The sequence below is a fragment of the Macaca fascicularis genome, chromosome 1 (genome assembly GCF_037993035.2).
Source record: "Macaca fascicularis isolate 582-1 chromosome 1, T2T-MFA8v1.1".
Lineage (NCBI taxonomy): Eukaryota > Metazoa > Chordata > Mammalia > Primates > Cercopithecidae > Macaca > Macaca fascicularis.
Genome location: NC_088375.1, coordinates 222,676,122 through 222,690,828, shown reverse-complemented (window position 1 = coordinate 222,690,828; position 14,707 = coordinate 222,676,122). Strand labels below are relative to the sequence as shown.

At 50.3% G+C, this 14,707-nt stretch overlaps 1 protein-coding gene across 9 annotated transcripts in view; it reads left to right on the top strand.

Annotated features, from left to right (window-relative positions):
* Positions 1 to 14,707, top strand: part of TNFRSF8 (TNF receptor superfamily member 8) — an 80,837-nt gene that overhangs the window by 43,244 nt on the left and 22,886 nt on the right. For 5 of the 9 annotated variants that reach the window (XM_074019938.1, XM_065529757.2, XM_045380537.3 and 2 more), the window contains exons 5-8: positions 3,677 to 3,767; positions 4,151 to 4,314; positions 6,016 to 6,132; positions 9,924 to 10,076. In XM_074019938.1, the coding sequence (XP_073876039.1) occupies positions 3,677 to 3,767; positions 4,151 to 4,314; positions 6,016 to 6,132; positions 9,924 to 10,076 (525 nt within the window). Of the gene's footprint in view, positions 1 to 3,676; positions 3,768 to 4,117; positions 4,315 to 6,015; positions 6,133 to 9,923; positions 10,077 to 14,707 lie in introns of all 9 variants that reach the window. The other 4 variants (XM_065529758.2, XM_065529756.2, XM_045380518.3 and 1 more) reach the window with 1 other exon arrangement.

The window sequence follows — 14,707 nt, the reverse complement described above, 5'->3', positions numbered from 1 at the left end:
GGCATGGAGGCAGGCACCTATAATCCCATCTACTCGGGAGGCTGAGGCAGGGAAATCACTTGAACCTGGGAGGTAGAGGTTGCAGTGAGCCAAGATCACGCCATTGTACTCCAGCCTGGGCAACAAGAGTGAGACTCCATCTCAAAAAAACAAAACAAAAAAAAAAAAAGAAAGAAAGAAAAAGAAAACTCCAGGGACTCACCACTGTGTCCTTCTGGTCCCAAGGCCCTCAGTTGACCTACCTTCTTCTCTTCGTCTTTCAGAGTCTTCTTACATTTATTTTGTACGTAATGTCCAGGGCTTTTGGCAGTTCTTGGTGGGAGGACGGGGGAAAAACGTGCCTACGCCATCTTCCCAGAATCAGTCTCAGGATGTGATCCCAACACAGCCCCCTCCTTTCTCCCAGCCCCAGCTCTCAGCACCAAGCTCTCACTCTCTGGGCCCCACCTGCGCTGCCCTTCTTCCAGGTCGGGGGATGTTGTGCTTCTCTGTCCCACCCGGCCTCTGCACGTGCTGTTCTCTCTGTCAGAGACACCCTTCCCTCCTCATTCACTTAGTCAAGTCCTTCTCCGCCCTGAGCTCTCCATCCCGCTTCCTCAAGAGGCCTTCCCTGGCCTCTCACTAGGGAAGCCGGCAGCACTGTGTCCTTTGCAAATGTGGATATAATCTTCTCTCTGTCTCTTGGTTTGATCAATGTCTGTCTCCCTCCCTGGCTGGAAGCTTCCTGAGGGCAAAGACCATGCCCCTGGTGTTCATCAGCATCTCCCCACTGCCTGATCAAATGCTAGGCATGGCACCTGCTCCCCATAGAAATTCATTGAATTAAGATATGGGGGCACCTGACAGGGAGATCCAGGCTTGGGGTGGGTAGAGTTCAAATCTGGTCATATTCCCCTTGGATCAGGTGAGAGCGCTCTGCTGAGGAAATGCTGAGGCCTGCCACCCATAAGCAGGGGAGAGTGCCGCAGTAGACTGGGCAGCAGATACCTAGGATTTTGCAAACATTTGCACTTGTGGGGCATGTTCCCACCTGTCTCTGGACCTCAGTCTCCCCATCTGTCAAATGAGGGAGTGCAGCTGAAGGCCTTGGGGGCCTCTCCAAAAAGGCCAAACTTCCAAAAAGTTTTCAGCTCAGAAACTTTTGTATCTTTGTGAAAAACATCTTGAGTTCAGTTGTTCCAGCCGAGGCTTCCTGCTGGAGGGACTGTCTGGGCGGTGTTCCTGAGACTGCCACACGGCGGCGCCAGAGGCCTCCCTTTGCTACCCCTGGACCCGAGCTGCCCAATGCCCGTGGCAAGTGGCCACGCACTTAAAATGCAGCTAGGGACCGGGTGTGGTGGCTCACACCTGTAATCCCAGCATTTTGGGAGGCCGAGCCAGGCTGATCACTTGAAGTCAGGAGTTTGATACCAGCCTGGCCAATGTGGTGAAACCTCGTCTCTACTAAAAATGCAAAAATTGGCCAGGTGTGGTGGCAGGTACTTGTAATCCCAGATACTCGGGAGGCTGAGGCATGAGAATTGCTTGAATCCGGGAGATGGAGGTTGCAGTGAGCTGAGATTGTGCCACTGCACTCCAACCTGGGCAACAGAGTTAGACTCTGTTTCAAAACAATAACAACAACAACAACAAACAATAAAAATAACAAAAAAATGCAGCTAAGTCTGTATTGAGAAGTGCTGTGCATATAATATGCACTGGATTTCAAAAACTTAATATAAACAAGAATATAATTAATTATTTTTATATTGATTGCCTGCAAACATGATATTTTAGATATACTGAGTTAAATAAATATACTGTGAAAATTAATTAATTGCACTTATTTCTTTTTACCTTTTAAAATGTGGCTCCTAGAATATTTGAGCTGGCCTGTGTGACTCACATACTTCCGTTGGACAGCACTGTTTTAGAAGTGTTCTAATCTCAGCTGCCAAACCCTCGTTAATCTCTGAGGTCCCCTGTGGACTCACCCATGGGGTAGCTCTCAGGGCTTGTGTTTTTCCAGCTGTAAAATGGAAAGCAGTTTCTGCCTCCAATCAGCCAAGCCCCACGCTAAGAGCCTTCACTGGCTGTCTCTCCTGAAATTCTCAAGTCTCCGTAAAACAGACAGTATTAGCCCCATTTTCCAGGTGTGGAAATCGAGGTTTGGAGATGGCAGGTAAATTGCCTGCAAAGACAGAGCAGGAAATGCCTAAGCTTAGGTGTCGCCTCTCCACCATGCTGCAGAACACGAGAGGTCAGCATTGCTCGCGCCCACCTCCACGGAAACCTTCAGAGCGAAGTCCCACACATACGGGTCACTTTTCTTTTTTGTGTGTGACAGTACCCGCCACCACGCCCAGCTAATTTTTTGAGATTTTAGTAGAGATGGGGTTTCACTATGTTGGCCAGGCTGGTCTCAAACTCCTGACCTTGTGATCCACCCGCCTTGGCCTCCCAAAGTGTTGGGATTACAGGCGTGAGCCACCGCACCCGGTGACATACAGGTCAACTTCTAAGTGATGGAACAGGAGTCTAGATGGGGGTAAGGACACAGCATTTACCAGACGTGTCACACAGTGTGATGGGCACCTCATGTACACTCTTCTGTTTATCCTGACGACAGCCTGGTGAAGTGTGTATGATTACAATCATTTGACTGGACTGGGCATGGTGGCTTACACCTGTAATCCTAGTACTTTGGGAGGCTGAGGAGGGTGGATCACCTGAGGTCAGGAGTTCAAGACCAGCCTGGCCAACATGGCGAAATCCTGTCTCTACTAAAAATACAAAAATTAGCCGGGCATGGTTGCGGGCACCTGTAATCCCAGATACTTGGGAGGCTGAGGCAGGAGAATTGCTTGAACCTGGGAGGCAGAGGTTGCAGTGAGCCGAGATTGCATCTCTGCACTCCAGCCTGGGTGACAGAGCAAGGCTCTGTCTCAAATAAATGAATAAGTAAATAAAACTGACTTTCCTGGCACAGTTAGGACATGACAGGCAAACTCAGGGGCACTGGATGGATGATGTGTGTGTTTTCTTCTCCACTCTGCTTCCATCCAGCATTCTCCAGGACTCCTTGGATTGCAAGTAGCAAAATCCCCAATTTTTTAGCACGTGTAGCTTAAAAGTCTGGGGGTAGCTCTGAGAAGCTTCAGGCATGGCTGGATCCGGGGCTCTGTCTTGCCCCATCTCTCACCTCTGTTTTCCTCTCTGTTGGTTTGTCTACAAGATACTTACTGGCAGCTCTGCCCAGCGCCAGTGGGAAGACAACTTCCCTTTCTTACATTTTTAATATCCAAAAACCAAAACCTTTAAATCCCAAACCAGAATCTTTAAATTCTGCCTCACAGGCTTGGGTCAGATGTCCATCCCTGAACTGGCTTATCATGGTCAGAGGAGTGGAATGGATTGATTGGTCCAGCCTGGTCTCATGGCCATTCCTGGAAAGGGGATTCAGTCGGTCCCGACCCCTAACCACAGGTGCTGAGATCAGAGGGGAGTAATTCTCCAGGGAAAGGTAGGCTGCTTTACTCCAACGGAAAACAGGTGCCAGGCAGGCGCCACCTCCAGATGACCACTGCGTTTTCCAAGGAGCCCATCTCCAACTCTGGACTGTGGTAGTGAAGCGTGTATTCCGGGAGAATTTGGGTCCCCAACACCGATTCTGAAGGCACTGCTGTCCCCGCTGCAGGCACGGCGCAGAAGAACACGGTCTGTGAACCAGCTTCCCCAGGCGTCAGCCCTGCCTGTGCCAGCCCGGAGAACTGCAAGGAACCCTCCAGGTGACTCCCTGGCTCTGCCTCCTCCTCTTGCCCCAAGCTGGCCTTCTGATGAGGCTGTCCCACCCCACAGGACGCCCAGGGTGCAACTGGGCATGGGGGTGTAGGTGGGGTTCAGCCCATGGTGTCAGGATTCCGGGTGCCTCTCTGCCAAGCCCTCAGGTCATTTGAGGCCCTAGAGTGTGCCCAGCCCTGCCCTGAGCCCCTAGGAGACCCAGAGGGCCTGGAAAACGCAGGCCTTGCTCCCAGGAGCTTACAGTGCGCCTGCCAGAGGTGGTGGGCCGAGGGCCCGGGACGCCATCTCTGTGGGAACTGTTATTCCTGATCACAGGCCTCCCTTGCTCCATTGGCAGAATTACCAGTCCCGTCTCTGGCTTCTTCCCCAGTGGCACCATCCCCCAGGCCAAGCCCACCCCGGTGTCCCCAGCAACCTCCAATGCCAGCACCATGCCTCTAAGAGGGGGCACCCGCCTCGCCCAGGAAGCTGCTTCTAAACTGACAAGGGCTCCAGGCTCTCCCTCCTCCGTGGGAAGGCCTAGTTCGGATCCAGGTAATTTCCCCGTGAAGCTGTGGGTCGTCTCCCTGGGGTGCCCGATTGGTGGATGGCCCATGAGTGGGGGTGTTTGGAGCAGGCGGGCACTCATCTGTGGTCTTCTCCTGGTGGGGAGAGAAGAGAGTGGCAAGGTATGATCTAGGGCTGAGAGCATCGAGGGGCAGAGGTAGACACGAGCGGACTCATTCATTTGCCAGCAGTGCAAAGGGCCTGCCTTGTGCCAGGCACCGGTGCCCCATCTCTCACCTCTGTTTCCCTCTTTGTTGGTTTGTGAGAGGGAAATGGGTCCCACTCTGCTGCTGTGACACTTGTGACTCAGCTGGCCAGCCTCTGCATGTGTCCACCTGATGCCCTCCAGGTCCCCATGGCGAAGGGTCAACCCTCAGTTCGTCATTTTTCTTTTTCTTTTTCTTTTTTTTTGAGATGGAGTTTCGCTCATGTCTCCCAGGCTGGAGTGCAATGGCGCGGTCTCGGCTCACTGCAACCTCCACCTCCTGGGTTCAAGTAATTCTCCTGCCTCAGCCTCCCGAGTAACTGGGACTACAGGCGTGCGCCACCACGCCTGGTTAATTTTGTATTTTTAGTAGAGATGGGATTTCACCATGTTGGTCAGGCTGGTCTCAAACTCCCGACCTCAGGTGATCTGCCTGCCTCGGCCTCCCAGAGTGCTGAGATTACAGGTGTGAGCCACTGCGCCCGGCCTAGTCCCTTTTTATTACTGAATAGCCCTCCACGGCGTAGATATGCCATGCTGTGTTTATCCAGTTTTTGGATATTTGGGTTGTTTCTGCCTTTGGCTATAATGAAGAATGAAACATACATCCTTGTGTGCACGTACCTTCCTTTCTCTTGGGTTGGTTTTGTAAAAAAAAATGGATTTGTGGGACTTCTAATAATTTTGGGTTGGAGCTCTTGTCCTATGGTTGTACCTTCTCCTGCTCCATGGCTTTGCTTATTCTCTCTATGATGTCTTTTGTTTGTTTGTGGTTTGTTTTTTTGAGGTGAGTCTTGTTCTGTCGCCCAGGCTGGAGTGCAGTGGCCGGATCTCGGCTCACTGCAAGCTCCGTCTCCCGGGTTCACGCCATTCTCCTGCCTCAGCCTCCCGAGTAGCTGGGACTACAGGCGCCAGCCACCACACTCCGCTACTTTTTTTTTTTTTAAATAGAGATGGGGTTTCACCATGTTGGCCAGGCCGGTCACAAACTCCTGGCCTCAAGTGATCCACCCGCCTCAGCCTCCCAAGGTGCTGGGATTACAGACGTGAGCCACTGCGCCTGGCCCACATGGGTCTTTAAAAGAGGGAGGTAGGAGGCACCCAGCCCCTCCCCACCTAATACCATTCTGAACAGGAGTTACGCTAGTGTGCTGAGCTCTCAGCGAAGCTGTACCCAAAGTTTTGAGCAGGGGAGTGACAGAGCCATGAGACGGGGTTGGGGGAAGCTGTGGCATGGTGGCCTCAGGAAGAACAGTGGGCAGGAGCTGGTTGGGGGGCAGTGAGTACCCTCCTCTCGTGTGGAATGCACGCAGTGTCCCTGTCCTCTCTGAGCCTCAGGACTCCCTCTGAAAGGCTGGACTGAGCTGATGTGTGGAGTTTGGGAGCTGGCCATGGTGAGGGATGAGGGGGCTTCAGGGTTGGGTGGGGAGTGAGGCCCTTTGCCAAGGCGGCTTGGTCTGCAGCTTCTCTGCTTCTTTCCCCAGGTCTGTCCCCAACGCAGCCGTGCCCACAGGGGTCTGGCGACTGCAGGAAGCAGTGTGAGCCTGACTACTACCTGGACGAGGCTGGCCGCTGCACGGCCTGCGTGAGCTGTTCTCGAGGTAAGGGCCTCGTCCCTCCCTGGGCCTCAGTTTACCTCTCTGCATGTTTGAACCGTGAACTTCCAGGAACTCCCCCTCATGTTTGTGGGTTTTCGACGGGGGTCGCCTCTTTTCAGAGGGCTTCCATATTTGCATATTCTTTCCTTCCAGGAAGCATTTGTGAATCACCCGCCTGTTCCAAACTCGGCTCATTAATGTTTGTAACTACTCTGTGATTCAAGGACTGTCATCATTCCCCTTTTACAGAAGAGGAAACAGAGGCTTTGGGAAGTCAGGGAACTTCCAAGGCCTGCAGGCTGGAGTTTGAACTCAGACAAGTGCCACCAGGTTCCAGGTTCTTGTCCACCCCACTGGCTGCCTCTATGAGCCACCTCTTTTTTTTTTTTCCCCCAGACAGGGTCTTACTCTTTCACCCAGGCTGCAGTGCAGTGGTGCGATCATAGCTCACTGCAGCTGCGACCTCCCAGAATCACATGATCCTTTTGCCCCAGCCTCTCAAGTGGCTGGGACTATAGGCACACACCACCATGCCTGGCTAATTAAAAAAATGTTTTTTGTAGAGACAGGGGTCTCACTATGTTGCCCAGGCTGTTCTCGAACTCAGGCTCAAATGGTCCTCCCACCTCGGCTTCCCAAAGTGCTGGGATTACAGGCGTGAGCCACTGAGCCTGGCCCGCGAGCTGCTTTGACAAGCACTTACTGAGTGTGCACGCACAGCAGGATGCGGGTATGGGGCTTCCCTGTGTCCAGCCCATCACAACCTCCCAGCGCCAGCCGCACCCCGAGGGTCATGTGGGCTGGGGGGTTGCTCAGGTCACAGGCTGCTGTGACTTTAGAGGCCCCGGCTATTCATGGAGGCCACTGGGAATGTGTGAGTCCGTCTCCTTGTCCAGAGCTGCTTTTGGGCAGCAGAGCGGAGAGTCAGGGGAGGCCAAAAAGAACCACAGACACTGTTTGTTGTCATTGGAGGGCTCTGTCCTAGTTACTGAGGCTGCATAGCAAATTTTCTTAAAACTTAGTTGTGAAAACAAACCATTCTTTGTACTAACAGATTCTGTGAGTCAGAATTCAGACAGGGCACTTCGGGGACAGCTTGTCTCTGCTCCACAATGTCTGGGGTCTTAGCTGGAAAGCCCAAAAGCTGCGGATCTGGATGCTCTGAAGCCTCATTCATTCACCTGCCTTGGGGTTGGTGTCGGCTCCTGGCTGCGGCCTCGGTTCCTTTCCATGTCAGCCTCTTCATGTCTTACCTGGGGCTTCCTCATGGTCTGGTGGCTGGGTTCTAAAGGCGAAGTCTTTTTCTTTTTTTCTATTTTTAGTAGAGATGGAGTTTCACCATCTTGGCCAGGCTGGTCCCAAACTCCTGGCCTCAAGTGATCCGCCCGCCTCAGCCTCCCAAAGTGTTGGAATTACAGATGTGAGCCATTGCACCCAGCCATAAAAGTCTTGAAAGAGAGAGAGACAGGAAGAGAGAGAGAGAGAGACAGAAAGAGAGAGAGAAAGAAAGAGAGAGAGGAGTGACAGAGAGAGACAGAAAGAGAGAGAGAGAGAGACAGAGAAAGAGAGAGACAGAAAGAGGGGGAGAGGGAAAGAGAGAGAGAGAAAGTGACGGAGAGAGAGGGAGAGAGAGAGCAAGTGACAGAGAGAGACAGAGAGTGACAGAGATAGAGACAGAAAGAGAGAGGGAGAGAGACAGAGAGAGACAGACAGAGAGAGAGACAGACAGAAAGAGAGAGGGAGAGAGAGACAGAAAGAGGGGGAGAGAGAGAGAGAAAGAGGGGGAGAGAGAGAGAGAAAGAGTAGCAGAGAGACAGGGAGAGAGAGAGAGAGAACAAGTGACAGAGAGAGACAGAGAGAGTGACAGAGAGAAAGAGACAGAGACAGAAAGAGAGAGGGAGAGAAAGGCAGAGAGAGAGAGAGACAGAGGGAGAAGGAGAGAGGGAGAGAGAGAGAGGAAGAGAGAGAGAGAAGGAGGGGGAGAGAGACAGAGAGACAGAGAGAGGCAGCAGCCACATCCCCTTTTATGACTTAGCCTCAGAAGTCACACAGAACTTCCACTACTTCTTGTTTGTTGAGGCAACCACGAATCTCACTTGAGACTGAGGGAAGGGAAGGAAAACAGTTTTACTTCTTGATGGGTAAGTGGCAAGGCTCTGGAAGGGCCAGAAATATCGCTGTAGCCATGTTTTGGGAAAATACAGTCTGCCACAACCACCATGTGGACATATGGAGAAAGAGGTGTTAGCTCTGGGCCCAGTAATTCCTTCAGCTCTCCTAACTGAAGCCCTACGAGCGAGTAGAGCGGCACATTAGTAGCTAAAGGCATGAGCTCTAGAACACGAGTGCCGGGTTCAGATCCCGCCTCTCCCGCCTAATAGCCTATAAACTCAAGCAGGTTTCCTAACCTCTCTGTGCCTCAGTTTCCTCTGCTGCAAAATGGGCATAGTAGTATCTATCTCAGAGAACTGTGTAAGAATTAAATACATGATTGTAGGTTAATCTGGGTAGAGTGCTGAGAGACTGTCTCACACATACTCAATTATCTTAAGAGCTATAATAATAATGATAATAGCTGCCGTTGTCCCAAATGGTTTCATTCATTGCTGAGCTCATGCACCCTCTGCACAAATTCCCCAAATCCTGCCCAGTTCCCTTGCTCTGGAGGTTGTAAGAAGAGACTGTCCAGCCCTTACCATTATCATGCTGGGCCTCTAAGTATCCTGCTGATTGAGAACTACTCTTGCGGAGAAGCCGCATTTGCCTAATTACTGATCCAGTCATTCTGTATTTACCTCTAAGTGGAGCGTTGCAAAATATTCCCGAACACATACAAAAGCATTATTACACTTATTAAAAATAATACCTCTAACATGTTATTTTTTTGATTTTGGAGAAAAAACTTTTTTTTTTTTTTTTTTTTTTAAATAGATGGAGTCTCGTTCTGTCGCCCAGGCTGGAGTGCAGTGGCACTATCTTGGCTCACTGCAACCTCTGCCCCCCCGGGTTCAAGTGATTCTCCTGCCTCAACCTGCTGAGTAGCTGGGATTACAGGTGCCTGCCACCACGCCTGGCTAATTTTTGTATTTTTAGTAGAGATGGGGTTTCACCATGTTGGTCAGGCTGGTCTCGAACTCCTGACCTTGTGATCCACCTGCCTCGGCCTCCCATAGTGCTGGGATTACAGGCGTGAGCCACCACGCCTGGCCAAAAAATCTTTTTATCATTAAAAATTTCAAACATATTCAGATGTAGAGTGAGTCAGAGATGGCTGTGTACTATCACCCAGCTTTGAATGGTTACGGAGTCATGGCCAGTCTTGGCTCCTCTGCACCCATGCCCACTCACCCTGTCCCCTGGAGGACTTTCTTTTAACAGCTTTATGGAGAGGTAGTGGGCATATGGTAAAATGCACAGATTAGAGGATGCGATTTGACAAGTTTTAACAAATGCATGCAGCTGAGCAACCAGCCGTTTCCCCCTAAAAGTTACCTCGGGTTCCTTGTCACCATTTCCCACCCCCTGCCTATGGTCACCATGCAATAGCTTGCATTTTCTAGAATTTCCTGTAAATGCAACATACAGCGTGCCCTCCCTTTTTGCCTGCCTTCTTTCACCCTGCATAATTATTTTGAGCATGCTGGGATTGCTGCTCAACAGCATAGTCAGACGAGCATTTATTTTCTTGTTGGAGGACCCTTGGACAACTGCTTCTCTGTCCTCCTGGGGACCCTCTGGACCCCCTGCCCTTGCCATCCTGATCTTTCTCCATGACCCTCATCTGTGTCCCTTAGACGACCTCGTGGAGAAGACGCCGTGTGCATGGAACTCCTCCCGCATCTGCGAATGTCGACCTGGCATGATCTGTGCCACATCAGCCACCAACTCCTGTGCCCGCTGTGTCCCCTACCCAATCTGTGCAGCAGAGACAGGCACCAAGCCCCAGGGTAAGCAGTTCCCACCCCAGGCCTCGACCACGGGGTGGCGTCTGTGCTCCCACTGTTGTGCCTCTCCCCACCCACAGCCAGGGGTGGGGGCAAATGACCAACACCCTCGGCTGTTAATTAGATCAGGTTTGGGTTCTGGTTATCCTTTGAGTAGTCAGACCCAGCGAATGGAATGATAAAGCCCAGTTTTAGCATTTTGGTAAGAGATTCTGTTGATTAAAAAAAAAATTCTTCCTGAAATTATTGGGCTGGTAAATCTTTTATTTTTTGAGATGGAGTTTCCAGGCTGGAGTGCAATGGTGCAATCTCGGCTCACTGCAACCTCCACCTTCTGGGTCCAAGCAATTCTCCTACCTCAGCCTCCCAAGTAACTGGGGGTACAAGCACTCGCCACCACAGCCGGCTAATGTTGTATTTTTAGTAGAGACGCAACTTCTCCATGTTGGTCAGGCTGGTTTTGAACTCCCGACCTCAGGTGATCTGCCCGCCTTGCCCTCTCAAAGTGGTGGGATTACAGGCATGAGCCACCATGCCCGGCCCTGGGCTGGTAAAATCTTGACCTATTTGCAAGGCTGTTTTATTGACTTAGAGAGATGAATATCAAGTTTCTGAAGAGGTTTCTAACTCAGGATGGTTGACTTTACCAGTGTGCAGGAAACTGCTAAAACCCTGACCGTTTTTTGTTTGTTTTGTTCTGTTTTGTTTTTTTAAAGGGCTTTGAGAGATTTTAACAAATGTCCAGGTGGTTTAAAACAGATGGAAGAGTGGTGACAAAACCAAGGGGAATGGTCAGGCGTGGTGGCTCATGCCTGTAATCCCAGCATTTTGGGAGGCTGAGGCAGGTGGATCACTTGAGGTCAGGAGTTTGAGACCAGCCTGGCCAACATGGCAAAACCTCGTCTCTACTAAAAATACACTAATTAGCTGGGTGTGGTGGCAGGCATCTGTAGTCCCAGCTACTCAGGAGGCTGAGGCAGGAGAATCACTTGAACCCGGGAGGCATAGATTGCAGTGAGCCGAGATTGCACCACTGCACTCCAGCCTGGGCGACAAGGTGAAACTCTGTCTAAAAAAGAAAAAAAAAACAAGTGGAGGAAAGGTCACCCCATGTGACTTTGTGAGGGCTGCCAGAGAAGTGAGGGGTGACTTGCTTCTAGGACCCCCAGAGAGGCTCTGGGCTTGGAAGAGGCCGGCAGATGAAGAGCAGGAGGGAAGTGGAGAGCTGTGATGTGCAGTAGCCCATGACTACGTCTTCAAACACGACTTCAAAATGTGTACAGTGGTATGGCACGGCCACTGACCAGTTTGCACAGATGATGCCTGAGTTTTTAATCCCCAGTATTGTCTCTTTATTTATTTATTTATTTATTTTTTGAGAAGGAGTCTCGCCATCTTGCCCAGGCTGGTATGCAGTGGTGGGATCTCAGCTCACTGCAACCTCCGTCTTCTGGATTCAGGCGATTCTCCTGCCTCAGCCTCCCGAGTAGCTGGGATTACAGGTGCCCACCACCACACCTAGATAATTTCTGTATTTTTAGTAGAGACGGGGTTTTGCCCTGTTGGCCAGGCTGGTGTGGAACTCCTGACCTCAAGTGATCTGCCCGCCTCCATCTCCCAAAGTGCTGGGATTACAGGCTGAGCCACTGTACCTGGCCAACAATCGTCTTTTTGAGTCAGAACACTAAAGGAGTATCTGGGGAAAGCTCGGGCCACCAGTGGGGTGCTGTCACTCTGTTTGTAAAGCCCTCTTTACCTGGGTATTTGGAAGTGCACTGTCAACAGGTTAGCCCCACCCCACAACCCTGAAATGGAGGGAGGCTGCCAGCTCACACTCTCCGCCCACGGGCCCAGGGTCTCCTGGCCGACTTCCTACTCAGGGAAGAGACCCATTGCGAACAGGACATACTAACACAGCAGAAGAAACTGTCCCCGCTCAGTGACTGGAATATTCAGTAGAGTCCTTAGGATTTTATTTTGTTTGTGTAAATGTATGGGGCGCAAGTGTAATTTTGTTACACGCTTAGATGGGGTGGTGAACTCAGGATGTTTAGGGTATCCATCACCCAAATAGCGTACATTGTACCCCTTAAATAATTTCTCATGGTCCACCCACCTGTACCTCCCACCCCCTCACCCCTCTAAGTCTCTATTGCCTTTTATTTTGCTCTCCACTTCCGTGTGGACACAGTATTTCACTCCCTCTTAGAAGTGAGAACATGCAGTATTTGTCTTTCTGTATCTGAATGTCTGTATTTAAGAATATGGCCTTCAGTTCCATCCATATTGCTGCAAAAGACATGATTTCTTTCCTTATGATGGCTGAGTAGTATTCCATTGTGTATAGATACCACATTTATCTATTGATGGATGCAGTGTAACCACCCCCCCCCCCCCCCGCTTTTTTTTTGAGACAAAGTCTCACTCTGTTGCCCAGGCTGGAGTGGAGTGGCATGGTCTTGGCTCACGGCAACCTCTGCCTCCTGGATTTGAGCTATTCTTGTGCCTCAGCCTCCCAAAGTGCTGGGATTACAGGCGTGAGCCACCACGCCCAGCCAAGCATAACCCTTTTAAAATAAATATGAATGAGCAGAGACTTATAAGGAAAACCAGCCCTACGAAGCAGAATAAAAACCTGCGAAACCAGAAATTCTTACCACACATGAAGCTTTGATAAATCCAGGAATAGAAGAGTACTTAGCAACATTAAATTCGTGTCTGCAGAAATATTCACAAACTCGTTACATCCATAAGGTGGGTGGGCACAGAATGCTATGAAAAAGGAACAATATGGGATCAGAGGGCAAGAAAAGGCTTTTTAGAAAGTGTGCTTGTGATCAGTCCACGTCTCTAGGTTCTCCGTTCACCTTTCCATCCCTGCGCTGCCATCAATGACTGGCCTCCGCGTTTCTCCTCTACAGGGAGCATGCAGTTAAACCTTGCCAGCAGAGGGCGCTGGAGGGCAATCGCAGGAGGAAGGAGGCTTCTGGCTGCATTAGATTTTCTTTCTTCTTTTATTTTTTTTTTTGAGACAGAGTCTCACTCTGTCACCCAGGCTGGAGTGCAGTGGCGCGATCTTGGCTCACCACAACCTCCGCCTCCAGGATTCAAGCAGTTCTCCTGCCTCAGCCTCCTGAGTAGCTGGGATAACAGGAGTGTGCCACCATGCCCGGCTAATTTTTGTATTTTTAGTAGAGACGGGGTTTCACCATGTTGGTCAGGTTGGTCTTGAACTCCTGACTTCGTGATCCACCTGCCTTGGCCTCCCAAAGTGCTGGGATTACAGGCGTGAGCCCGTAATCCCAGCCCGGCCATTTGTTTCTTCTTGCTCCTGCTGCCTGGGTCTGTTGACCACCTTGATGTGGCCCTCCCAGTGAAAACATTGGCATGTGCCAGGCCTCATGTCTGCACAAGTGTCCTGCTCCTTGACTCCCTCTATGCATCCGCCACCAGCCACAGGTCTTCGGCACCCGAAAGTGCTCCAGGCATCTTCCCGACAGTGGTAGCCCCAATTTATCTGTGCACCTGACCAGAAGCATAGACTTCATTTCAGAAGGACCTGCTTTTAAGCAAAGCAGGATCAATGGAAATTACCCATGCCACACGTAATAGATGTGCCACCATGATTTTATCCACCTGCCAGTTGATGGCATTTGGGTTGCTTCCAGTTTAGGGTTATGATGAATGAAAACAGCTGTGAATATTCTTTTTTTTTTTAAACATGTATGAATTTATCTTATATCTTTTATTATTATTATTTTTAGAGACAGGGTCTTACTGTGTGTTCCAGGCTGGAGTGCAGTGGCATGATCTTGGCTCACTGCAGCCTTGAACTCCTGGGCTCAAGCGATCCTTCCACCTCGGCCTCCCACAGTGCTGAGATTACCAGCGTGAGCCACCATGACTGGCTGATTCTTGTACACGCCTTTGGGTGAATGTATATTTTCATTTCTCATGGGTAAATACCTAGGAGGAGTGGCTGGGTCATTGTGCTGGTCACATAGAATGCTTTTGAAGACTAGTCAAAGCTGGTTACCTCTGGTCTGAGCCAACCTCTTCTTTTTACACCCAGAGAAAAGCACAGGGCCAAAGCTAGAGCTGGAATGCAGGGATCCCAAGGGTCAGCCCAGAGTACTTTCCACTGGAAGACACCACCCGCCCACCTCCTTCTTAGTTCTGAACCTAGAATTTACCCAGCTAAATTACAATCACCTCAGCTAAATTACAATCAAGTTTGAAAGCAGCATAAAAACATTTTCAGACATAAAAGGTCCAGAAAGCTTTTCTTCCTACATCCTCTCTTAGGAAGTTATTTGAAGATGTAATTCAGCTAAGTGAGGGGGCAAAAAATAAGGAAAACAGGAAGTCATGGAACCTAGAGACTGGCACTCCATCCTAGCAGAGCAAGGAAGGGAAGTCCCGGAATGATGTGCTGTAGACCACTTGAGCCAGATCAGAGCAGGAAAATGGAAGGAAGGCTCCAGGGAAGTGTTCCCAGGAATAAAAGAGAGAATTGTAGTACATTTCATGATTAGTAGAGTTGAAAAACCTGAGGATATGGTGAGGGCACACTATCCTTTTGTCAACAAGAAAAAGAAAGGCAATTGGAAACTCCAGGGAAAAGAAAAAGCTGA